Raw genomic sequence first — 27,282 nt, 5'->3', positions numbered from 1 at the left:
GAAGATTCTCTCAATATTTTGATATTTATTTATTTATTTTGCACCCTCAGATTACAGATTTTTACAAATATTTGTGTGCCTGCCAAATATGGTCCTATCCTAACAGACAATGCATCCATGGAAAATGTATTTATTCAGTTGGTGTATAAATATCAATTTAAAAAAATTGACACTTATGACTGGTTTGTTTTGGTTTATTTATATAGCACTACTAAAAGAACCCCAAGGCTTACCCAAAGAGCATTACATAAATACAGTCACACACATATTGACCGATCTAACAATCACATATAACCTACTGTATAGTTTATCTAACATAAGCTGCCACCCTAAAGTGAGCTTTCAGCACTTTCTTAAACACTGACAGAGATTTAGCAGACCTGATATGTAACGCAACTCATTCCACAATCTTGGCCCTATTACTGCAAAAGCTCTATTGCCTTTTTGATGACGCAAAAAGGCAAACTTCAGTTCAAAAGGTCCAGGGTCACATTTGTGTGTGTGAGTGTTTGTGAGTCACTTTTGTTTTTCATGTCACGGAAGCCCACAGGTTGAGGTTACAGTGAAAATGGTGGCAAGATGTGCTTAATTTACTCTACAGCACTATTTCTTACCATGTGCAAACTGCGGCAGTCCACAAGAGCAGTGAGCTGGTGCAGTCCAACTTCAGTGGTGTTCAAACCCCCCTGAATTTGCTCAAGGTTTCCCTAAAAAAACAGGAAGACATAGTTGGAAATAACACGGTTACTCTAAATGATCCAAATATCCAATATAGATATACTGGATATATCCAAATTTATACATGTTCAAAAGCTACTTGATCAAAAGTACTTTAAAACAGCAATATTGACAACTATTATTACAATTTAAAATAAGTGTTTTCGGTAACACTTTAGTATTAGGGAACAATTCTCACTATTAATACGTTTCTTATTAGTTTACCTACTATTAACATATGGGCTGTTTATTAGTACTTATAAAGCACATATTCTGCATGACCATATTCTGCATCCCTAATCCTACCCAATACCTGACCTTAACAACTACCTTACTAAATATTAATAAGCAGCAAATAAGAAGTTCACTAAGGCAAAAGTCGTAGTTAATGGGAATTGGAGAATTGGTGGATCAGCACCTAGAGACGACCTCTACAGCACTGAATGTCATCGGAGACCACATCGACGAGATGAGCCCCAGAGACGGATCCCCAGTGAAGACCTCGTCACCTAGACGGCTATCGGCACAGGACCACGGGACCTGGCGAGTCCTCTGTGTCTGGCCAGAGGAGAACTGGACCCCCCGACTGAGCCTGGTTTCTCCCAAGGTTTTTTCTCCATTTGTCACCGATGGAGTTTTGGTTCCTTGCCGCTGTCGCCTCTGGCTTGCTTAGTTGGGGACACTTTATCTTCACTTTATCTTCACACAATATTGTATTTTATTTTGTTGTATTTGATTAACTACCTTTTACTTGAAAATTGAGTGTTTACTGTTGCCTTTTGCATTGTTGATGTACTATTTCCTATGTAATTCTGTTTTTGTGGAAACGGTGATTCTTTTTTCAGGATTCTTTTATGAATAGTCATTTTGGTAAAAAAAGCTGAATTTCAAAAGCTGATAATGTTTTCTCAAAAAACATTATCATCAATGCTAAAAACAGTAAGCTACTTAATATTTTTTGCTGAAACGATGATACAGTTTGTTTTAGGATTCTTTGATGAAAAGAAAGTTCAAAAGAACAGCATTTATTTTAAATAGATTTTTTGTAACATTCTAAATGTCATTTACTCTCAGCTTTGATTAATTTAAAGGGATAGTTCACCCAAACATGAAAATTAAGATATTTTTAATGAAATCTGAGAGCTTTCTGTCCCTGATCATTAATAAAATACTCCATGTGACATCAGTGGTTCAACCTTAATGAAGGTTCAACCTTTATGAAGCTACAAGAATATTTTTTTGTGCGCAAGAAAACAAAAATAACAACTTTATTCATCAATGACTTCTCTTCCTTTTCAGATACACCAAACATGATACACCAAAACATTCACATTCACATTCACACAGGAGGATGTCAAAGAAGAAAGGCTTGTTTTCTTTCTTTCAAAGGCTCAGTGCTGTGTGCAGTCTAAGTTGTATAAAGCTGCAGCGGTAATCAGATTTTGGTTGGTTCTAAGGGTGAAATATTTCCATTGATTCAGCATTTTCTCTCAACGCTTGTATTTCAGGGAGAGGGCGGCTTTCGTTCTCACATGTACCGAATGTCAGCCATCACTTTGTCCCAGAACACACACAGATGCCGCACAATGACAGAGCAGAGGCCCTGGGGTAGTGACCACACACATTTTTCACACAGACACTACAAAAGGACCTGCAAGCTTTGGGACATTTGTTTATCGGGGACTGTGAGAAATGGGCCATACATACTGCATGCAAGCTCTCAATAAACATGCAGATATCCACATACAAGCACTCACCTTTGTTTTGGGGTAATCCCGTACTGCAGAGCGCAGTAGTTCTGACACATCGTCCTGCATTTCCACCAGTGCTTTGTGACTTCCTGACAGCTTCTACAACAAGAAAAAACAAAAAAACAGTTACATGCTGTGTGCAAACCTTCTCACAGAAAAGCTTATAATTAAGTGACCCAGCACCACAAAACCAGTTGTAGGGGTCAATTTTTTTTTAAATTGAGATTTATACATCATCTGAATGCTGAATAAATAAGTTTGTTAGGATAGGACAATATTTGGCCGAGATATGACTATTTGAAAATCTGGATTAAAAAAAAAAAAAAAAAAAAAAAAAAAAAAATCAAAATATTGAGAAAATTGCCTATAAAGTTGCCCAGATTAAATTCTTAGCAATGCATATCACTAATCAGAAATTAAGTTGAGATATATTTACGGTTGGACATTTACAAGATATCTCCATGGAACATGATCTTTACTTACTATCCTTATGATTTTTGGCATAAAAGAAAAATACCGTGCATTTTTTGCTATTGATACAAATATATCCACCACGCTACTTAAGACGTAGGTTTTGTGGTCCAGGTTCACATATTAACATTTTTAATGTTTCTATATTTGCTTAATATTTTGTGAAAATTGATACTTTTTTTTTTTTTCAGGATTCTTTGATGAATAGAAATTTTAAAAATGTATTTTTTAAAATAGAAATATTTTACAATATTATAAATGTCTTTACTGTCACTTTTGATCATTTGAACGTGTCTTTGCTAAATAAAGTATGAATTTAGTATAATTTATAAAACTATGTCATAATTAAAGAGACATCGGATGCCCATTTTCCACAAGTTGGTATGATTCTTTAGGGTCTTCACCAAATGCCTGTAACAAACTTACAAAAATCTTCAATGGTAGTGTAAAACACCTCTATACCTTGTCAAAAACAGCTCTATTCACAGTGAGTCGTTTCAGTGCATGTCTCCTTAAATGATAATGAGCTGCTACTCACTCCACCCCTCTCTTTTAATTTTTTTGTGTATTCGGTGGCACGTTACCATCAAAAACAAAACTAATCCACTACATCCTTACTGGCTCTGATGTCGGAAGAAAATGAAGACTCTTAGGTTCACTTTTACATCCAAATACAAAACACCTACACTGCTTATGAGACATTGTTGGCAGACAGCATACAACTGACTGAGCCTGGAAATATGCTAATATGGGACAGTCCGTCAGCGGTTGTGGGCGGGGCCTGAGCAATGTGTGGACATTCTGCTCAAAAAAAAAAAAAAAAAAAAATCAAAACTGCTTGATAACTGAGACTTTAGATTTTTTTAAGGATTAAAAAAAAAGAAAGAAAAAAAAAAAAAAAAAGAGTGAATGGATTTTTTTTTTTTATAATTGTAGGGTGGTTGTGTCCACACACTGCTAAGACACATTTATACCCAAATACCATGTAATAGTGAATTTTGCATCTGATGTCCCCTTTAATAAGGCGTGTGATTCTTTGATTCTACTTATTTTCTGAAAGACACAAATATCGGGGTTTAAGAGTTAACAGGTAACACTAACTGAGTTGCGCAACTACCACTTCCTGCCCAATACAGAAGTATTTCCTCAGTGTCCATTCACAGCTGCACACACCCACACTCACTCGACTGTTAGTACTGCAGCAGCAGAGCTGCTTGAATAATGCAACAGTGCATTTACACCCAGCAGCAAAAGTCAGCACAGGCTCTTGCACCCAGCCATTTAAGGCATTTTAATGTGTGTCACAGAGCATTTCAAGAGCACAGGTCTTGAAAACATGAATATTTGAGAAGCCAAATGGCCACCGTGTCAGCTTTGTCTGCCAACAGTTCTACAATGATAGGCTGAAAAATTTGCTGACATTCACTGTGAAAGAGGCAGTGAAAGTACAACATGTTCTTCCTTACACAGCTCACAGAAGACTTTTGCTTACCATGTTAATGGCAGACAACAGGCAGCAGCAAGTACAAGTTCGGTGCTGCTAGCAACAGTTATGAAAAACATCCTAACATAAACACTAATCCAACTTTGGTCCAAAATATACATTTTTATGGTCAAATTCTAAGGCAGCAATATATACACTACCATATAAAAGTTCAGGGCTAAAAAGATTTTTTAAAAACAAATTACTACTTCTATTGAGCAAGGACATATTATATCGATCAAATTCACAGACAGGACATTTATAATGTTACAAAAGAGTTCTATTTCAAATAAACACTGCTGTTTTGAACTTTCTAACTGAAAGAATACTAGAAAAATCTATCAAGTTTCCACAACAATATAAAGTTGCACAACTGTTTTCAATGTTGATAAGAAATTTTTCTTGAACAAATCAGCATATTAGAATTATTTCTAAAGGATCATGTGACACTGAAAACTGAAGTAATGATGCTGAAAATTCAGTTCTGACATCACAGGAAAAAATAACATTTTAAAATATATTAAAACAATAGTAATTTTTCATGGTATTACTGTTTTTATATAAAAAGGTAACTAATAGTTATCACCTTACATACCCAGTTGATTGATTACAGTGATAATTGCAAATAATTTTTGTATTACAAGTTTTGTAAAATTTTAGGTTTAAATATGCAAATTGTTAATTGTTAAAAGAAATATGTGCTAATTTGCATAAATTTCTAGTGCAAACATCTAAACACTGGATGAAGTCAGTTATTATTATTATCTTTTTAAAATGTTGGGGTAAAATGTTGTATTAAATCAAGCACAATTTTTTCCCGTTTGTAAAAACCTTCAGGATATAAACAGGAATAAAAATTTAAATTTCAGTGTGTGTAAGTGCCACTGACGTGGATATTTATGGCTCACTGTAGGAGAAAAAACTCATTTTGAGAAAATGGCCTTTAAAAATATGTATTGTAATCAGTGATGCCAGTAACGCGTTACTTAGTAGCGCGTTACTCTAATATGACCACTTTTTCCAGTAACGACTAATCTAATGCGTTACTATTTCCATACCAGTAATCAAATTAAATTTACTTGTCCAAGCCACTGTGCGTTACTATTTCTTAATTTTTTTTAAGCAAAACCTATTTGGTTTCTTCTTGCGTCTCGGGGAATGACGTCACGTATGCGACAGGTCATATTTTCAGGACAACTCACCTACCAAGCGCCGCGGCTAGCGACACACGAACAACAAATGGAGGGAGGAGAGAGATATGCGTTTTCTAGCTGGAAATATAGTCACTATTTTGAGTTTGTATCAGCCAAAGATGATAATATTAAGGTTCGTTGTACACTCTGTGCTGGCGACAAAGTGTTATCTAGCTTTAAAAATACTACGTTAAACTTGAAGAAACATTTGGAGTCGCAGCACGCCACAGTGAAACTTTCAGAGAGAGTCCCACCTGGTGGTGCGAAGCAGAGAGCTGTGACCGCTGCAGAAGGTCTTCCACCACCCAAACAACAAATACTGGACTTCAGTACAAAACCAGTAAGTGGTGGAGAGTTAAAGAAGTTGGTCGGGCAGTATGTTGTTGTCAAGAAAGAAAAAAAAAAGACTTGTTTCTCTAAAAAGTATTTATGTTATATGAAGTCAAGAAAGACTTATTTTTCTAAAAAGTATTTATGTTAAATTAAGTCAAGAAAGACTGTCTTTATTTATTTTTATACAAACGTGTATTTCTGTCTGGAAATAGTTTTTAAGTTCAACTTAAAATGTCAGGAGATACATTGCTGACGTTACTGTTAAAATGCACCAACAATAAAGTAAGCACTGGCAAAACCGGTTGTTGTTTTTATGTTTGGGGGGGGTGTTATTGGCAGCTGCTGAAAGTAACTAAAAGTAACTTGTAATCTAACTTAGTTACTTTTAAAATAAAGTAATCAGTAAAGTAACTAAGTCACTTTTGAAAGGAGTAATCAGTAGTCAGTAATCAGTAGTAACAACACTGATTGTAATTGAAATCTATTGACACAAATAGATAAAGTGCTGTAAAAGAAACACTTAAATGTCTTTTGGATGTTTTCTTTCTACTAGTCTGAAAAAACACTTTATGAAAAATCTAAAATCCAAAATCCAAAATCTAAAACTTGACAAAAAAAAAAAAAAAAAAAAGTTGTTTTGAATGTCAGAACAACTTTTGACATTCAACAGCAGATTTTTTGAAACATAAAACATTAAATTTGTTGCAAAACCTTCAGCATTTCTATTTAAATGTTCTTAAAATGTTCCTTGGTGACATTTTAAGTCTGAAATCAATATCCATTTCAACAAATTGCCATCTCAGATGTGATCAGGCTCATTTCATCTGTATGCTGCATGAGAACTGGGGCCAGTTGCATAAAAGGTTTAGACTAGTCTTAAAAGTTAGTCATCTAATTTCTTTCTATAAGACTGGTCAAAATTGCCATCTGAGTCAGATGAATGAAATATATGATTGATTACCCCTTAGTTAACTGCTAGTTGGTCAAAATAGTTCTTAAGACACTGTCTTAACATAGAGGCTAAGTTTATGAAACTGGCCCCTGGAGTAACTCCAAAGCAGCTGACAAAGCAGAGCATTTACTCTCCATATGGGCATTACCCTTCATTTAAATTAAATGACATCAAGACAATGGAGCGCTCACTGACACAATCCATCAATCATGATCAGTTAAGAGCTGCGATTTGTCTGAATCATGCACATGCATTATTCAAATAAAGACGTGGAGTCTGACTCCATTAACTAAAGGGAGAGGCAGGAAGCCAAAGGAACACACATTTCCATCGAGCCACTTGCAATGAGAATGCTAACGTACAGTGACAAACGAAACAGGGGGCGGCACTTCCTCTGTAATGGAGTGTAAGGAGATTGGCTTTCTTCCAAACTCCAGAGAGATGCAGAAGAAACAACATTAAAGGTCCCTCACACCTAAGTGCACTGGACTAAACTAAGTCTCACAGAGTCTCATGAATTAGTAACTAAAACTATTTATGAAAAATATTTGGTAACACTTTAGTATAGGGAACAATTCTCACTATTAACCAGCTGCTTATTAACATGCCTATCCATAACATCTTGGCTATCTATTAGTACTTATAAAGCACATATTCCGGATGACCATATTCTATATGCCTAATCCTACTCAATACCTAAACTTAACAAGCACCTTACTAACTACTAATAAGCAGCAAATTAGGAGTTTGAGGCGAAAGTCATAGTTAATGGTTTGTTAATAGTGAGAATTGGACCCTAAATGTGACCAAATATTTTTGTTAATTGAAATAAAGCTGAAATCAAATAAAATATAAAAGCTATATTTACCTGTTGGAAGGGGTTGACCTGACCCACGTTACATGTGAGGTAATACTCCAGGATGTCTGTTAAAGAAAGAGGAGGCAGTAGGTCAAGAGTAATGACATGAAAGAAATCAGTATTTATCAGTATTGCCTCTGCAAGCAAATAATACAATTTTATGCACTGTAAATCATTATAAGCCTGCAACACTCTTACAGTCTTTTCTCTTTTCTTTCCATTTGACATCTGCCCAAAACAGATGAACCCACACACGGACAAGCTATCATTTACAGAGCTCAGAGAACCCACAGCAGCCACGTCAGGTATCTGAACAGCTATATTTCCAACCACCAGCAACTCTAGAATCAGTCCACAAATGCCTCACTCACCCAAGCTAAGCCGAGCATCTAATTTCTCTCCTGCAGAGAACTTCCAGTCAATGCACGAAAGTCAATAATTAGACAACAAATCTGCAGATTTTTCTGTAAACGCTAAAATGTGTTAAATAATTATTTGTAGCTGGGAGATAATAAATTAGCCAAATTATTTAATAAGACTCTAGACCTTCAGCCTTAGGGGTGTTCAGGAATAACTTTTGCCTGATGCAGGAAGTCGCAAATTCAAAACTCACTCAACTGCACATTAATACTGCATATGCTATCAGTAATAAAGGGTGTCATATTAGGTTGAATTTCATTTTGTTTAAATATTTTTAGCAAATGTGAAGAAAACAATCACACATTTGAAAAGTGCTGACAGATCACTGAGGATTTTTTTTGAGGACTCAAAAGAAAGATGAGAGTTGAATACTTCGTAAAAAGCAGGTTAGTATTACAAAAAGTGTAGCCTGATGCAACACCAAGGTCATGTACAAATGTACAAGCATAAAATGTAAAATCTACAATCTAGCGAAACGATCAGTCATTTTAAAAAAAAAAACAAAAAAAAAAAAAAAAAAACAACAACAACAACAACAAAAAAAACAATTAGATACTTTTTCCACAAATGCTCATCTTGCACTAGCTTGTCTCCACGCAATACTTGGTCACGTTGGAAAGGTGACAAAACGAACGTGCAAAGAAAGTCAAATACTATTTACAAAAAAGGTAAATGTCGGCCAAATTTTGAAGTTGGAGGAGAAAATCTGATGGATTTTTCCGCCCTAACCTACCTTTTTGAACCAAAGTACACAGATGGAGAACAAACCACGCTTAACTTTTCCAACATGATTACATAACGCGTCAAGTCGAGCTAGTGCAAGACGAGCATTTGTAGAAAAAGTATCTAATTTTTTTTTTTCTTTTTTTTTTAGAAAACGACAGATCGTTTCGCTAGATAAGACCCTTATTCTTTGGCTGGGATCATGTAGAGCCCTTTGAAACTGCACTGAAACTGCAATTTGCCTTTTAACCTGTTGATCCCCATTGAAGTCCACTATATGAAGAAAAATCCTGGGATGTTTCCCCCAAAAACCAGTCGAAGAAAGAAAATCATTAACATCTTGGATGACATAGGGGTAAATTATCAAGTAATTTGTATTCTGGAAGTAAACTAATCTTTTAATTTTAAAGATGATTAAAATTAACTTCCAATGAATCTGATCTGTGAACATAAAGATGAATGGAAAAGATCTAGACTGCAGTTTAAAAAAATAATTTCTATTTCTGCACAGGAAATGGTACTAATTCACACAGTCCTCTCACAACCTCCACACGCCAACGCAGATGGAGTCTTAGGCCATCTTCATGCGCAGCTTGCAGCGGGTTGCGTGGACGCGAATCAAAAACAGACACATGCGTCAGAGCGGTGGGCTTTGTTGAGGAGGAGTGTGATGGTTTCATCACTATCATTACACACGTGGACGCACATGGAAGTGGTCACAGGGAAAAGTGGCTGCCTGTAAAACCTGCTTATGAACAAGCCAATTACCCCATCCCATACAACCAGCCTCTCTGATTGCCTTATAAACGGTATAATTATGGCAATGATGAGGGGAATAACCTGGCCTCTCAATTATATCCATGGATGGCAGTATACAAAAGGCTGAGTTGAGCAGTATTCATTTATAGTGTGGTAGTGGAGTTCAGTGCTGGATTTATAGGTTGTAATAGTATTCAATGTGAGGGCTAGAACCCCACAAGCTCATATGTCAAGTTTAAACAACCTCCAGTAATTGGACGTAATGCCGGGTGACTGGTGATGCCCATATGAAACCGAACAAAGACAACGGAGTGGCTTCCAAAAACGATCTGAGAGGAGGAAGAGCTTTAAATCCCACTCACACCACGATGACTGCAGGCTGTAAAAGATCCTGATTCATTCGAGGCAGGGAACACGCCAGCGCACTGACAGATCTTATTTATGAAGTGTTTCACAGCATTTCTTCAATGATGATTGTAAAATTTAACATCCTTCTGAGACATTATTAGATGAGTAAATGGCATGCATAATGGAGGACAATTACTGTTGATTTTTTAAAGAGGAAAGCATTTAATTTAGATACTTGTTAGGGCTATTGTTATCCTCTGGGTTTGAAATTAATATTGAGTGAACATCAAGTAGACGTGATAAACAATGATATCATTGTAAAAATGAGTTAAAAAAGAATAAAATAAAATTTATGAAAAAAAATAAAACACTAGTATTGTGTTTCCATAACTTTTTGTTTTGTAATGCTAATATAAAAGGTTAATATAAAACAAAAGGGCATTGTTATAAATGCTTATTATAGAATTAAAAAACAAAAATGAAAGTAATAAAAGGTTGACTATATTTATTATTCCAAAAATGCATCATAATAAGTAAAAAGGGTCTACACGGACTCTTTAAACAACTAGATTCAGTATTAAACAGCATAGAAGACATGCTGGAATACATACTGAGGCTTTCTCCACAGAAGAAAAGAGATGGATGGCAACAGGGACATGTATGCTATTTGTAAGTACAGAAATGTCTTGGTTCTATTCTAGGGACACGCAGTTGGATGACTCAGTCTAGGACAGCGATAGCCAGAAGGAACACATTCAGAGCTTTCTTTGTGGTCTCCATCTCCATTAACGCTTCCGGCTCTTTTCCGAGTTACTGCTCCAAATATAATTCTGGACTAAAGGGACGCAATTAGTAGAAAGGTGTAAGCTAAGATCTGATGTGCGAATTTTAATGATATTCCTGGAAATCAGAGATGTTGTTAGATCTGTTTTGTATGTGTCAGTTCACTTGCCATTTATAAGTAACAAAGACTTATTTTATTCTAGAATTATTAGCAATATATTTTTCCTGATAAAGAAATCATACTTCACCAATATTTTATCCAAACAACTCACTTTTCCACATAATAATACATAGTCACCATGTCTGACAAATTCCAAAAATAGAAAAACAAATTCTAGAAGATCTGGCCAAGGTAAGACTGCTCTCGGTGGGTTCATGAGCGCTGATGCCCTAGAGCTCACATCTCCAAAAACATTGAAGCCAATGTTCAAAAACACGTTCTCTTTATTAACAAACCGCATATTTGAAGTCCACACAAGTACATTCTCAGCTAAAAACTCTTAAAACAACATTCCATGACAAAATTATTGATAAACTAGCTTGCTTTGTTTTCTTTGTTCTCTCATGTATATCATGTCTGTAAGACAAGTATACACAGAGTTTTGAAGTTTTATGCTCAAGTTCATAAAGACCAAGATGGCAGAAAGCGCATCCTGTTTGCTTTATTTTACAAAAGCACAACTTTTAATTGTTATTCTGAGTGCACATAAATAAACGAGTCTTTTCAGATTTGAAATATGTATTACTTTTATCTGTAAGATCAAAAATGGAGTATTTTAAGAGCAAGTGAGCGCACCAGCGCCTCCATCTGTCATGCACTGAGCGTGCTACTATTCAGCTTCCACACTTTGCACAGACACTTAAATGGCGCACATTTTTCTGGGTTAACATTAGATTGAGTGGCCATGTAAAGTTACTACTACTTACATATTTTAGAAGTAAATCCTTATTTGTGGTCAATGAACGATAGGTGAGTATTTGAATGTCCTGTCTGATGTACAATATTCCCACACAGACCGGCTGTTAACGATCTGTCCGTCACAGACTTTGCCACTTCCTGTGGAATATTTTTTTAGACACTAAATGACTAAATGTTCTGGTCAACCAAGCCTCTTCTCGTCGACTAACGATTAGTCAACTATTAGGGGGCAGCCCTACAAAATAAACTTATAAAATTAGAGTAAATTTGGGTGTCTGCCATGACACTTGCTGTCAGAAATACCACAAACGGAGTGATGCAAACAGTTGGAGTTCTGTTATCACTAGAATATCACACTCCTTTCAGTCAGTCAGATTCGCTGTCTATAGAAAGTCAGAAAGCTCTTGGATTTCATCAAATGTGTGTTAATTTGCATTCTGACGATGAAGTGCACTAGTCACATTGATCACTTGCACATGGTCACTACAAAAATGTGTTAGAATGAAATAGCGTGGGTGACAATTCACAACTCTCCCTCGGAGTTACCAGTCTGAAAAGACAGCATGGTGAATAAATAATAGCAGAATGTTCAATTTTGGGTGAACTTTCCCTTTAAGGACTTATTTAGAGCAAATGAGAGGAAGACTGCAGATAGGAAGAACAAAGATAAGAATAGAGCCCAGAAGACACACAATTACATGGGTGTGTGAAGCTGATAGTCACATGGTTTATCATCACCATCCTTCAGCGGTTTTCTCTTCCTCTTCTCTTATCTCTCTCCTGTTCTCCAGAATTTTTTACTGTAGCTCTTCTCTACTCAGCCGACCAAAAAGGTGATTAATCATAACAGATGCCAAAGTTGACATATCAAACCATGCTTCTGCTACATTAAAGCATATAGGAATCCACTCGCATACAAAAACACACTTCTGCTTCCTGCATAACACCAATTCTAGGGTCCTCTGCATCTCATTGTCCGTCTCTAACGACAGGTCCAACATAATGAAACCATTTAAAACATTTAACAGGATTCACACGTTCAAGCCAGGGTAAACACTTCCTTTCCAAGGATTAAGTCATAGGAAGATCCATTTTCAATGAGCCATACCCTGAGTCCACCTAGATTAGGCTTAACCAGAATGTGTGAGCATCAACTTTCCATTATTCTAATCATCAACATCTCGCTCTGGCCACCCAAAGAGGAATGCTCGGACAGGCAAAACAAACACAGACTGAGAGAAAAACACCCACGCGGTTGTCTCTTCCCCCTGATTTACTGAGAGCATCCAGTCTCTTGTGGATAATAAGGTCACTTTGAAGAGGAACTGCTGGGTTGAGTAATGCCGATAAAGTGAGGAAGAGAAAGTCAGATGGAGCGCTTCCTCTCCGAGCCAACAGGAAATGAACGCCTGCGTGACCGCTCATCCTTCAGAAAACACGCTCCTCCGTCAGGAGGTGTAGCACAGGCTACTTTCAGACAGACTCACAAGTGATTCACAATAACACCTGCTAGATTAAGCATCTTACTCACAAATCAGGAGGCGGAAGAAAAGGAAAAAAAAAAGATACGTAATATCTGTGAGATTTGAAAGAAAATTCTGGATTGGACAGAAATAAAACATACCTTTGTTGATAAACATGTACTGCTCTGACACCTTGGTAATGTACATGTCAGGAGCCGCACAGAAGTCACTGAAGCCCTAAAATGAGAAAGAAAAGCAAACAAAGTATATTAAAAGAGAATGTTCTACACTTTATAGCATGCTATTTCTCCCTTAAGTTCAAAAATTCAACTTCTCTATAAAAGTTTATCCATTAAATTGATCAAATGTGACAGTAAAGACATTTATAATGCTAGTTAAACTTCCTACTAATTTCAGCTTTCTATAAGAATTTCTATAAGAATAAAAAATGTAATGGTTTCCACAAAAATATTAACCAGTATGACTGTTTTCACCATTGATAATAATAAGAAAGGTTTACTGAGCAGCAAATCAGCATACTAGAATGATTTCTGAAGGATCATGTGACACTGAAGACTGGAGAAATGATGCAGAAAGTTAAGGATTGCATCACAGGAATAAGTTACATTTTAAAATACATTAAAATGATTTTATTTTATATTATTTTGGTGACTGGTAACTGACTTCTTTCAAAGACATCTTACCAACGCAAACTTTTAAGGGTAGTGTATATATTTTAAGCCATTATTTTTAGCGACAGTGTTTAATTAGCATCCTGACAGCTTGCTGTGCTTTAACTGGTTCACAAGTGTTGTGTTTTTAAGATAGCATGTCAAGCTAAAAATAGTCTAACTTCAAAAATGCACCTTGAAATTCCTTAATTCTGTTTCACTTCATTTTGCAGCAGCAAAAAAACAAAACAAAAAAACATCTAAATTTCCCCCTAAGAAATGCATGGAATCAGGCCCTGGTGAATCTGAAACTAACCTAACCATACAGGGACTTCCACATAACTGATTTACTAACTAGTAGTAGGCCACCCACGGACTAGTCCATTTTGACTAGTTTTGACCTTTATCTGTAGGTCTGTACATTCCTAATATGCAAATAAGCTTGATTAAGTTTGAACTACTCTTCGTATGAATTTAGTGAGTGTTAGGGTGTGTTCACACTTTCACACTTAGTTCGGCAGACGACTTAAAGTGGTGTTGAGCAGACTGATCAGTGAATGTGTACTTTGATATCATACACTTGCAGTACCGCTTCCATCACGAAATCTAAGTCACAAAATCTAACCAATCAGGTTGTGAACACATCACTGTTCCTTTAGGTTCAGTATCTTTAGGTTTGCTGTAAAAAAATGCCAGTGTGAATGCAAAGCAGACAAGGACTAAATGTATCATTTTCCTTTTTGGTCCGTACCAAATGAACCAAACGAACTGAACAACAAGTGTGAACACACCCTTAGATTATGTATGTATACAAACGTACGTTCCAAACTCGCAAGTTCATCTTCAGAACGCAATATTTTTGATGAAATCAAAACCCTGACCCTGCATAGACAGCAACACAACAACCACATTCAAGACCCAGAAAGGTAGTAAGAACAATGTTAAAATAGTCCATTTAAAATAGCTTTAACAATGTCCTTACTACCTTTCTGGGCCTTTAACATTGCGTTGCTGTCTGTGCAGGGTCAGAAAGCTCTGGATTTCATCAAAAATATCTTAATTTGTGTTCCAAAGATGAACGAAGATCTTACGGGTTTGGAACGACATGAATGTGAGTAATTAATGACAGAATTTTGGGTGAACTATCCCTTTAAAGCAGTTGTACAAACAGGCTGCTAATCACAGATATAAGCTATTGCTGGTTGCTTCAGGCATTTCCACAGTTATAATTTGTGCATGTGCAGGGAGATCACAAGAGGAAGATGCATCACTACAATACTGTCCTGCCTCTGTGTAGAGAAGCGTTGCTATGGAGACACTCACCGAGGAGACAGTCAGTTCCAGACCCAGCGAACCCCAGCTGATTACCAGCGCCAACACACCCAGAAAACACACCCTGAGAGAACACAGATAACCAGCATTTCAAACATCATTGTTTACAGTATATACATACATCTAAAAGGTTGGAAACCCTTTACTGGGTGTTTCAGCTCAGGAAAACCCTTCATCTGACTACAATTTCCATAACTTCATCTATAATATAAATGTAATGGTGGTAAAATTACACAGGCAACAGTGGAAATCAAAACCATTAACCATATTGCAGATTTAGAGAATAAATACATTCATTTTTGATTAGCATTTATATGCAAATTAAAAATAAATATTGTATTTTATTTATTTTTTTTACAGTCTGTAATCATTTTTTTCTGAATGAATGACAATGAATTAATTTTTTGGTGATGTGAACATAAATGAAAATTAAATAAAGGGCAAGTCAAGCAGTAGGATGGTATCATTGTATACTAAATGCCTTGAGCATATGGCAACCCGAAGATTTCATGCTTTTAGCGAATATTAACTTTTTATTACAGAGCAAATCAATATCCTGACATTTACCTTCTGACACTGCCTCAAGTCAAACCAGCTTTTTCACTATACAATATTACGTGAATGCAAAATGTTAAATGACTTGATGCACAGTGAATAAGACAAGCTAGAGAAAATCCGTAAGCCAGCTTCAGGATAAAGACGGCAGGCTTTAATGTGAGCTCTAGCCCGGGGGGAAAATATGTACTGCTTCCTCCTATAAGACACAGCAGGTTAACGACAGCCTTAGAGACACAATGGCTCCATCCGTAACGCTGTGTTTTTTGGCAGGTCTGGTGGAAGGAGTTGTGCGCCATCTAATAATTGACTGAACATGATTGGTCCAACACCATGTACCTGAGGTACTCCAGCTCACACAGGAAACAACATAACAGAAAGAGCCCTTCCAGAGAATAACTCCCTTACTTACAACCAATAGCACTGTTCTAAAACCTAGTATGCCGCCTACCTACCTAGACAGCACTTCCAACACCAAGGCTGTCTCAAAGGATAGGCACAACCACACAAGATAGCTAAGGTAACACAGCTGTATCCTTTAATGAGAAGGCAACCTAGACTGTAGAAAAAGTCAAGCGAAATTCTACTACAGATATATATATAACACACTGTGAACAATTCTTGTGCTCTTTTGTAGCACTTCATAAGTGTGGCAGGAAGTTACTTTTTATATAGAGTGGTTCTGGAGCAGTGCTAATGTGTCTGTTTTTCAAGCGACGTTGTTCAGGCACTGTAGAGAGCTTGTCACACTGTTTTTCTTCTGTTTTTCTGTATCATCTGATTTAAAACTTCCCAGAGGGTGGGGTATCAGAGAGAAAGAGATATTGTAATTTCTCTGTTGGAGCTAAAACAGAAGAGCACTGACACTTCATAAATCAATCTGGTGCAACTGCTATGGCTGAGAGTCAGAAATCATTCATCAAGCCTCATGGTGTGGCATCGAGTGGATGGATTCTGAAAGACCTTTGTGGGTCACTGACAAGAGCAGATCAAACATTGCTGGTCATTTGTTAGTCTCTATAAGCTCTATTTTCCATGGTGCACCACACATGACCCAAAAACATATCCATGTGATGAGTCTCACCCAATCAGAGTTCCTTTGGAGTTGCGGATGAGGCCGAAGAGCACCAACAGGCAAATGAGCACATCAAACAGCAGTAGACCCAGGTAGCCCAGCCACCTAAACACAACAACACATTAACATTACAAACACAGCAAAATCCACAGTCAAAGCATAATGTATCGACAACTCAAAAATGGTAGCACTTTGAGAAACATTAACAAGTCATTAATAAAAGTGAACCTGGACCACAAAACCAATCAATTGAGATTGAGATTTCTACATGTGAATAAATAGACTTTCCATTGATGTATGGTTTGTTAGGATTGGACAATATTTAGCCAAGATACAACTATATGAACATCTGGAATCTGAGGGAGCACAAAAAAAAAAAAAAAAAAAAAAAAAAAAAAGTAAATATTGAGAAAATCACCTTTAAAGTTGTCCAAATGAAGTTCTTAGCAATGCATATTACTAATCAAAAATTATGTTTTGATATTTTTATGGTAAGAAAGTTACAAAATTTATTATTGGAACATGATCTTTACTTAATATCCTAATGATTTTTGGCATAAAAGAAAAATCGATAATTTTGCCTATCGCTACAAATATACCTGTGTTGCTTAAGACTGGTTTTGTGGTCAAGGGTCACAAATAGTATAAGAGAACAGTTGTCTCTTGTATATTTTAATAATGAAATGTATGAAAAAGAGGTCAGTAAGCTGTTTTTCTTTTTAAAAAAACTGATATTTTGACCAACCAAGGATGGATTAAATTGATAATTCATAATGTTACAAAACACAAGAATATTGCAATAGCATTTTACAGTATTACTGTTTTTACTGTATTTTTGTACAGCCTTGGTGAGCATGATAGACTAAGTTTGAAATATTTTTCATAACATATTTGTTTAAATATAAATGCCATAATGAAGTAGCTTTTTTTTTCTCCTTTTCTCAAGCTTATCTGTTTAAAACTAACATGATTGGGGCTGTTGTTAGGTAGCATAAAGATGGCAACTTTTGTATGAGGAAAAAGTCATTTATTTATTTATTTTTTTTTAAATCAAAGCCAAAATGATTTGGTTTTATGGCTTTATCCTGCTTATTTGGCTTTTTAGGCAAACAAACAGACCCCAAAGCAACTTCTTTCAGTGAGAAATGTAAATGGCTGATGAGAGGTGGAAAGAGGCAGCGAGTGAACAGAATACTAATTTCTATTCTCTCTAAGAGTGCACTGTTCACAACTTACGTGAGACAGAGAAATCCTTTGAGCGTTTTTTTTTTTTTTCCCCCCTGAGACTTTTTTTTTTTGGATGCTAGAAAGGTTTAATACCTTCAAACAAACTGAAGTGCATTTTATAATGTGTCAGAAACAATTCTAGGATTGTTGCAACACTAAAATTTCAGTTAGCATTATAAGAGATTGCTAAATTTTTTGTCAGCCAAACTCCTTTTACTAAATGTTTACTTACTGAAGTAACTCTTAACATTTTAAGATAATGTTAATAACACATGTTCACAGTTCACGGTTAGTGGTCACATGACATGCAGGTAAACAAATATTTCTTAGATTTTGTTATTTTTAAATGAACTATATTTAAAACCATAAACCAATTAGTGTTAATTTTGTTAACAAGCTCTTTCCCCCATGACTAAATGGAGAATGTCGAAACCACAAAAAAGTCAAACTATAATTGTGACTATATCAATTTGCAATATCGTTGACAAAAAAAAGAGGGACATTATTGCGGACTGCTGTGCATGCCTCTTCTACGCAATCATATTTTTGAAAAAAAAAAGTTTTCATTGACTAAAACTAGACTAAAAACAGGACAAGGTTGACTAAATATAATAACCAAAAAGTACATTTGACACAAGACTAAGACTAAATTAAAAAAATGGCTGAAAAATGAACATTAGAACCAATACCTAAGAATTTATGATTCTCAAAATCAATATCACCACAGAAAATGAATATACAATGTTCATATTCGAACTTGGATAATGAAATCTGTATTGTCTTTTAAATTTTTAAAATTGATTTGCTACTGCGAATATTTGACAACCCTACATAAAGACATCAAAGTACTTACCTGTACCAGTCATACAGTTCAATCTGGGTTGCCAGATCCTCCAGGGAGATGCTGAGATTGCTCCAAAAGGGAATGTCAGCCATCTGACGAACGAGTTCGCTCCGCTGATCCTGGAGTTTCTGTACGATAGACAGGTAGTCTGTGTGCTTTGCATACTGTTCCTTTAGAATCTGAAGGTTCTCATCCACAGTCTGGCTCTGAGCTGATGTACTTTCTGACACCTACAAACACACACATTTGCTTTGTGAGTTTTTTTATTTACAGTGTTACATCTAAGTCAAGCTCTGGTGTGTTCTGGAGGGATGGAGCTCCATATAAACATAACCCAGTGTGCATCAGTGCCTTACCAGTCTGTGCACTCCTGACAGGGTACGGTTGGCATGCCGGAGGGAGTAGGTAAGCCGATTCACGCCGTCACAGGTCTCTCCATTCCCGTAGAAACCAACAGCAATGCCAGCGCTGCAAGGAAACAAAGAGAGAGGCGTGAGGAGGAGGGAAAGGGAAATTAAGGCCTTCAGAAAAGCCGTGGTAACCCTGAGGAATAGGTCAGTAATGTCCCAAAAACACTGCACACAGCCGGCAGAAGACACAGATGAGACTCTAATTCAGACACCTTTGTCCTGATAACAGAACTGAACACACATGAATGACTTATTAAATAAGAGTGAAGGCTCACAGATTATTCACAGCACTGATTTACAGCAGCGGCTCCCAAACAGAGGTACTGGGTCATTCCGTGTCAACTCAACAAGGTCCCCGCCTCAAATTTTTGATTTTGCTAATATTTTTTCTGAAGAAAGATACACAGGTATATTGATGAAAGCTAAAATTTTAAATAAGTAATTTGTAGAGGGATGTCAAAATGGCAAGTTTCACCTTAGATTCAGAGTCAGGTTACAGGGGAAAAAAATGACTTTGGAAAGATGGCAGCATCATAATGTTATTTTTACACAGAGTTTGGTAGCTCCATCAGTAAAATCTGTTGACTTTAGCAATCTGTGTTGCATTATGTGCCAATGGTGACTATTTAAAAATGGGGAAAGAGCACTTTTCAAGATTTTCTCCAAAGTTTGCAAGCCTGCAACTCAAGAACTATAAAAGATATCCCAATGCCCTTTCAGATATTGGGTTTTAACAAAACTTTCCTTTTGGCTTCTTTATTTTTAATGCCCTGTGAGATTCGGTTCCAGAGATATTGAAATTTCTAAATTGCTCCAGTAGTTAAAACGTGCACATTTTCAGTGGTCAAAAACCAAATGTGGGTCAGTTTGAAAAATATGATACTTCTTTTCTTTTAAAGAAGAATGACTGAAGAACAAATAACCTCAAAACTAAAGATGTATCTTGTTTCTTTCGGTCAAGACAACTGCATTGAACATACCTGTCTTGAGAGTCATAAATATTATTTTTCTAAAGTATGCGTACCTGTAACTCAAGAAGTATTAGATCACACAATATGATTTTAAATTCTAGTTGTTAATAAACTTTTCTTTTGGAGTCTTAATTGCGAATATCAAGGCCTTACATCACTCAGTCCCAGAGATATGGGGATCTCAATGAGGCTCCATGTCCAGATTGTTGAATGTTACCCATTTTAAGTTGGTCACTTTGTATACAGCTGAATCATATTTAATTTACAGAACAATGTCTGAAGAAGAAATAATGTTGAAATTAGAATTGTACCTTGTTTCCCTCTATCAAAACAACTGCATATAACATACCTGTCTGAGTGCTAAAAGTGCACTGAAACGGTCAAGTTGAGTCACAAAACCTTGCTTTCTGTTGTCTATTCATAAGATAATAATGCTGCCATCTTTCTGAAGTCTTGTTTATCCCCTTGCAACTAGACTCTGAATCTAAAGTGAAAATTGCCATTTTGACCTCCCTCTACAAAATAGTGGATTACTCAGTAAATAGTCATCCATGACATTTAATATTTGGGCTTTTATCACTATACATGTTTATATTTCCTCAGAAAAAATATTAGCAAAATCAAAAATTTAAGCCAGGACGTTTTTGAAATTGATTTGGCACGGAAAGACCTTACTTACTTTTTTGTAATAAAAGTATTTACACAGTTCTTTTTGACATTTAATGCCAAACAAAGCACACTAAAAATGTATGGCAAAGCCCTAAAACAGACAATCAATCAATCACAGTTATTTCCTAGACAATTAATCATCAGCCAAATTTCACGACTGAGACAGCCCTAAGCATTAATGCATTACATATTGCTCATAACCAGAAGGTCGCTGGCTTGAGCCTTCTAAAGGCCAATGTCTAAATAAAACACATAGTACTTTGCTCAATGTCTATTCGAGCAATAAATGTAAACAATCTAAATGACTACTCACTTATGTATTTGTACAGTTTGCAACTAACAAAATGCTTTTTTGTGGACACAAGGGGCTTTAGTCCATTTAGTGTTTGTTTCCTCTTTGTGGTTCTCACATGTGCACACAGTGGTCAGATGATCGATAGCACTCTGTGAAACCCAACACAACATTCACTCAGACTGTTGGGATACTACAACAGCGCTTGGAGAAGATGGATGAAAGCGAATCGATTGCACTAACAGCTTTGACCAAGCAGAGAATTGGGTCACAAACGCACGGCTGCCCCACAAACCCACTGAGGCCGTTCACAGCAATGAACTCCCAGCAGCGGACCACCTGCACCATCTGTACCAGAGACGTAGATGACCACCAACACATCCGACTTGAACTTTTTGCCTCACCACCAGGTGGCAGAACAGCACAACCTGCCAACGGGGCTTTCGATCCCACTCATTCCCATTCCCCACCCTCTCTCGCTCAAGTATGTCACCCAACTCCATTGTAAAGCATTCAATGGCAGCTACAATCAGCAGCCACCCCTCTTAAAGGGGTTCTGCGGCTAAACAAAGAGCTATTCACCGCAGGACAAACCCCGCAGCTCTCAGCCGGAGTACATTTAAGACGCATTCCATGCGTTTGCCAGTCTTATCATTTGCTTCGTGAATGGGCCAAAGTCTAAGTATTAAGATTTCACAACAATGTGTGAATGTGAAGGATCTATTGTTGCCAAAGCACTACGCAGGAAGTCAATTGAGTGACGGTCTCTCAGACTAGCTCTGTATTTCATAAACAAGCAGTGCCGACAGCGTGTTGGTTTTATGCTAACTGCGGTGTGGTGGTGGATGGGCATGTTGTAGCACGAATGTGCAGATCAGGAAGCAGATGTCACCTCGTCATCCTCCCGAGGCCACGGTCATGTGACCCATTAGAAAGGTCTCAGTGGAGTTCCCAGCATTCCTGCTGCACTGTAAATCTGGTGGATAATCTGCATGAGCAAAGTTAACTAAATACACAAAAACCACAGTGTAATATTTCATAGTGCAACTAGCATGGCAAGAGAAACACGAGGGCCAATTCTTTTCTCATACTGTTTGTATTAAAACTAATTATAATGATACTTGTGTTTACACTAGTGCAGAACTATGCAATGACTTCACTAAAAAATTGTTTCCAAGGAGGCAGAAGTAAATAATAGTTTGGGACTATATGTGCAAGGAGGTTTTTTTTAAAAAGGAAGATTTTTTTTTTTTTTTAATTATTATTACAATAAAAAATAAAAAAAAAGAAAATAAGGAAAAAAAAAAAATTAAAATAAAATAAAAAATAAAAAAGATTTTTTAAATATATACAAATAAAATTTAAATAAAATAAAATAAAAAATTAAATTAAATTAATAAATATATATTTATGGCATGCATGGGTATGATACAAGTAAAGAATATTCATTTAAAAAAAAAAGAAAGAATATAATTTAAGTTAAAAAAAAATAAATCAATAAATCAATAAAACAATAAGAAAAATAACAATAAAAAAAAAAACTTAATTCATATATGAAATTAATAAATACATCCATGTCATGCATGGATATATATATATATATATATATATATATATATATATACACACACACACACACACACACACACACATATACAATATATTCTTGGCAGCCAACAAAAAAAAAAAAAAAAAGAGAGAGAACTGAATTTAATAGAAAAATAAGAAAATAAAATGAAAATACATCCAAAAAAAAAATAGGAAAAACAAATAATACAAATTAATTAATAACTAGTAAATATATACATTAATAAATATATTCATGTCATGCATGGATGTTCAAGGACAGAAATGCTTATAACTTCCCCAAGATTAACACCAAGGAATACCTTAAAAACAAATTAGTGACAATGCTGGCATAAGATGGTACATAGTGGCCCTGAATGTCATAATTCTATGTCTGAATCTCATTGCATTGAACATTGAGATTTTCTCGGAATGAGCTTTACTTTTCTGAGCGATTTTTGCAGTGACATGTAATTAACTGGTCTAAAATCATTTTAGTGAAAGCATAAAGTCAAGAACAGACCTTGTCAGAGTAACCACAGATGTAGTTGATTACATTAACCATGAACATTTGGACTAATATTTCACAACCAGAATGTGTAATTTTTGATGTTGTATTTGCTGTTTTCTGAAACAACAACAACAAAAAAAAATGCTAAATGTTTTTACTTTACAGTGCGACTGTAAGTTACTTCTAAGAATACTATGGTATTACCATTGTAATAGTATCAAACAAAGTATGGGTAGGTCAAACAAGCCTGTCAGCTATAAACTGCCACCTTTAAAAAAAAAAAAAAAAAAAAAAAAAAAAGGCAGCAGGGAGGTTTAAAGGGTCAGATACATCAAACCACAGAAGAGACATCTTCGATAATAGTTATACCGAGAGAAGGAAAGTGATTGTGGGCTCTAAGGCAAGATATGACCCGAGGACAGATCAATCAATGTTCCCGCAGCTGTGGCCTTTGGTGGTCCCATATCACTGCTGTCCTGTATTAACGAAAGCTCAGTCTGTCAGACAGTCTCTATTTTAGGCCACCGCTCTCATGGGTTCACACATACATACTGCAAACAAATAAATAAAAATAAGCCTCATGACTCATCGAAATCTATCCCAGCACTCCCTGATGCTAAGAAGCAGACTTTAGTTGCATAACATCTAATAAGTAATGACCTGTGATTGTTGATCAATGTGAATGGGGTTAAACGCTCCTTAGAGAATAACACTCCATTGACTGGACAGATCACGCTGAGCAATCTCATTACTCATGCTCGTCCTGGTGCGCCCTTCCCCCTAAAGCACAGTGTCCTGAATCAGTGGGGATTTGGTTAAGTGGAGTGTCACACAGTTAAGACGAGACTGGTTCGGTCACTGCGCCTGATTGGTTAACGCTTAGCACTGAAAAACAAAAAAACACGTAAATAGAAACCTTTGACGCGTTTAGAGCAATCACACACACGGAAGTGTTTAAAAAGCAACACCTGAGTTATTGTTGAGACAAAAAGGGGTAGTGAAATGGACATTTTTAATCTTAAGAGTTTTATCTATAAAACAAAACTACTAATATTATTGCTATGGCAAAAAAAAACTACTGTTTATCGATTTTAATCGATTGTCATTTTTACAAAATTATATCGATTCTTAAATCCCAAGAATCCATTGGTCTAGCCTTTTCATTTAATGAACAGAACACTGTAGCACACCTCCCATCCAATAAATTGTAATAAGCTTTGTGCTTCATTACTTTTGATAAGAAACAAAGTCTCAGATTTCAAATTGTGTCCATTTTATTACAGTATTCAAACAATAAATACCATTTTGGTGCTGTTTAATGTGTAGTGAAAAGAGTCCCCTTATTTATGACTTAAGTTTACTTAGTTAAGAACATGGGTTTGATCGCTTGAACTCTCAAAATGCATTGCATAGAATAATTTAACTTTACAATTTACAAAATGTCTTCCAATTCTTTATTTGCCTTTTTTTTAAATATTGCAAAAAATATTGTATTGTGGACTTCATATCGTGATATCATCGTATCGTGAGATTCTTATTAAAGGAGAACTCCAGTTCCAGAATGACAATTTACAAATAATCTAGCAAAACGATAGGTCATTGTTTTCGAAAAATAAAAATTTGTATACTTTTTAAGCACAAAAGCTTGTGTAGCACAGGCTCTGGGATGCGCGCTCTTTAACGATTTGTTCATTTTGAACTAATCTTTAATGTGACTCGGGAAGAACGAGTCGTCTCGGGAGTGACCTGTTCAGTCGCGCATGCGCAACATCCTATTAGGTTCTGTACTGGAATTAGTTCACCTGTTTCGAGTCTTCGGGTTTTGAGTCATTCGTTCATCTTATAGGGCTGTCACGTGATGCTGATTTTTTTCTAAAATGAATGAAATGACTCGAAAAAAGATTTGTTAATTTTGCTGAACGAGACTCAAAGGTCCGAGTCGGTAAAATGATCCAAACTTCCCATCACTACTACGAATCACGTCTAAGTTCATTGTGTGTATACTCCGGCTCAAAGAGGAAGAGTATGTCGGAAAACTCTGTTATTTTCTCCTACCACTTCAGAATCGTCCGACATCATTGTACCTTTTTGTTTGTAAACAGCATTTGACTCACTTGCACTTTCTTAGTCTTTGTGCATTCGCTTTGTAAACACTGGGTCTGTAGTTCCGCCTATGTCGACATGACCTTTCGACGTGACTCAATAGTACGTGGACGCGCATCCCAGAGCCTGTGCTACACAAGCTTTTGTGCTTAAAAAGTAAACAAATTTTTTTTTTTGGAAAAAATGACAGATCGTTTCACTAAATAAGACCCTTCTTCCTCAGCTGGGATCATTTAGAACCCATTTAAACTACATTTTGGAAGTTCAAAATCGGGGCACCAATGAAGTCCATTATATGGAGAAAAATCCTGAAATGCTTTCCTCAAAAAACGTCATTTCTTCACGACTGAAGACAGAAAGACATGAACATCTTGGATGACAAAGGGGTGAGTAAATTATTTGTGAATTGTTGTTCTCGAAGTGGACTTCTCCTTTAACATCATCAGCACTGCGTGACTACGTGTATATAGTGTGTATTAGCGTTATCTATACATTTCAATTTCTGTACAGTCTAATCTCAAATTGTCCAACCATTCGAATTTCAAATAAACCCAAAAAGCTAATTAATATTCCTTAGAACTGGTTCTCTTTGAAACACAAATCTTGTGTAATCCCATGTATCTGTAATCAGATGCACATCACACATAAAACTAGAATATAATCTAATTTCAGTCACGTGTTTCATTAACACATAATCCTTTATGGATTACAATCTGCCATCAGAATGATAAATTTGATTATTCCAGCTACTGTGAGAAAAGAGCTATATGATCTGCCACCTACAGAATCCTCACATGCGATATAGCCTACTACACTGTTTTAAAAAAAAATAAAAAATAAAATAATATAGTGTTCATGCTGCCTTTAAATTTTAAGTTCACTCAACTCAAATTTTCACGTTTTCATGTAGTACAACTTTACATTTCATGTTGACTAAACTTAAAATTTTAAGGCAGCACAAACACTTTTTGAAGTTGAACCTTTTTTTTTTTTGACATATATGACTTATATGACTATGAAAAAGGCGGCATACTCATATTTGCATGCCTGGCTGATTATGTACTTGCTCAAAAACTGATTTCAGATCATTTTTAACCACAAAAAGATGCAGACTGCAGCTTTAAATAATTTGTATATTATACACTGATGTACAATTGGTCAGATCAAATCACATTTCTGGTGCAAAAAAATGTTGGACTGACACAAGCTTATATACTCCAGTCTCAAGCCCTTCAACAGAAATGCACACTAGCTGCTGTGATTCTATCAGAGCCTTTGAAGTGGCTTCAATGTCAAGTCATGAGCTGATTAGCATAAACGCTGTAAAGGTTTCAGAGTTTTGCTCTGGATTTCCATAATCTTTAGTTATGCAGCGCTACAGCTAAAATGTGCCTAAAGCTGCAGACATCAGAAGTCCAAGCGTGAAACTTAGGTGCTTGTGCATCTGGAATGAGTCCTCCAGGCTGTTTCACACCAACTACAATTAAACTATCTGACAGAGGTTAGGATCAAACTTTAAATCACTGAAAACAGAGCACATTCAAGTGTCTTGACTTGCATGTCTCCAACTATATCAATTCTGATTGAACAGTGCACATCTGAAGGGATTTCATCTGCATGTGGTACAACAGAACTCAAGAGAGACATTAAAGAAACATTCCTATGTAGGAGCAAACAACAACAACACAAGTCCTAAACGTTAATCACAATAAACAGGAAACACTTAGAGTAGGTGTTAACTGATTGGATAGTGAAGAATCTTTAGTAATGTGGCTTAGATTCTGCTTTGTACAATCACTCCTCTGCGTCTTCATGAATCATTGATTTAGGACAGGGGATTGCATGTCTCAACCACATTTTGTGAAACATTCTTGTACTTTCT

At 36.1% G+C, this 27,282-nt stretch overlaps 1 protein-coding gene across 1 annotated transcript in view; it reads right to left on the bottom strand.

The window, feature by feature from the left end:
• ttyh3a (tweety family member 3a) overlaps window positions 1-27,282 on the bottom strand; it is a 70,724-nt gene that overhangs the window by 16,190 nt on the left and 27,252 nt on the right. The window contains exons 3-10 of the mRNA XM_051103483.1: window positions 19,235-19,346; window positions 18,888-19,108; window positions 16,817-16,912; window positions 15,169-15,241; window positions 13,336-13,411; window positions 7,769-7,824; window positions 2,475-2,567; window positions 615-707 (exon numbers count right to left, since the gene is read on the bottom strand). Coding sequence (XP_050959440.1) covers window positions 615-707; window positions 2,475-2,567; window positions 7,769-7,824; window positions 13,336-13,411; window positions 15,169-15,241; window positions 16,817-16,912; window positions 18,888-19,108; window positions 19,235-19,346 — 820 coding nt within the window. The remainder of the gene's footprint in view (window positions 1-614; window positions 708-2,474; window positions 2,568-7,768; window positions 7,825-13,335; window positions 13,412-15,168; window positions 15,242-16,816; window positions 16,913-18,887; window positions 19,109-19,234; window positions 19,347-27,282) is intronic.

This window comes from Labeo rohita, chromosome 3 (assembly GCF_022985175.1).
Source record: "Labeo rohita strain BAU-BD-2019 chromosome 3, IGBB_LRoh.1.0, whole genome shotgun sequence".
In the NCBI taxonomy this organism is placed as follows: domain Eukaryota; kingdom Metazoa; phylum Chordata; class Actinopteri; order Cypriniformes; family Cyprinidae; genus Labeo; species Labeo rohita.
Note: the sequence above shows the minus strand (reverse complement) of the source record. Positions and strands in the feature narration are given on the sequence as shown.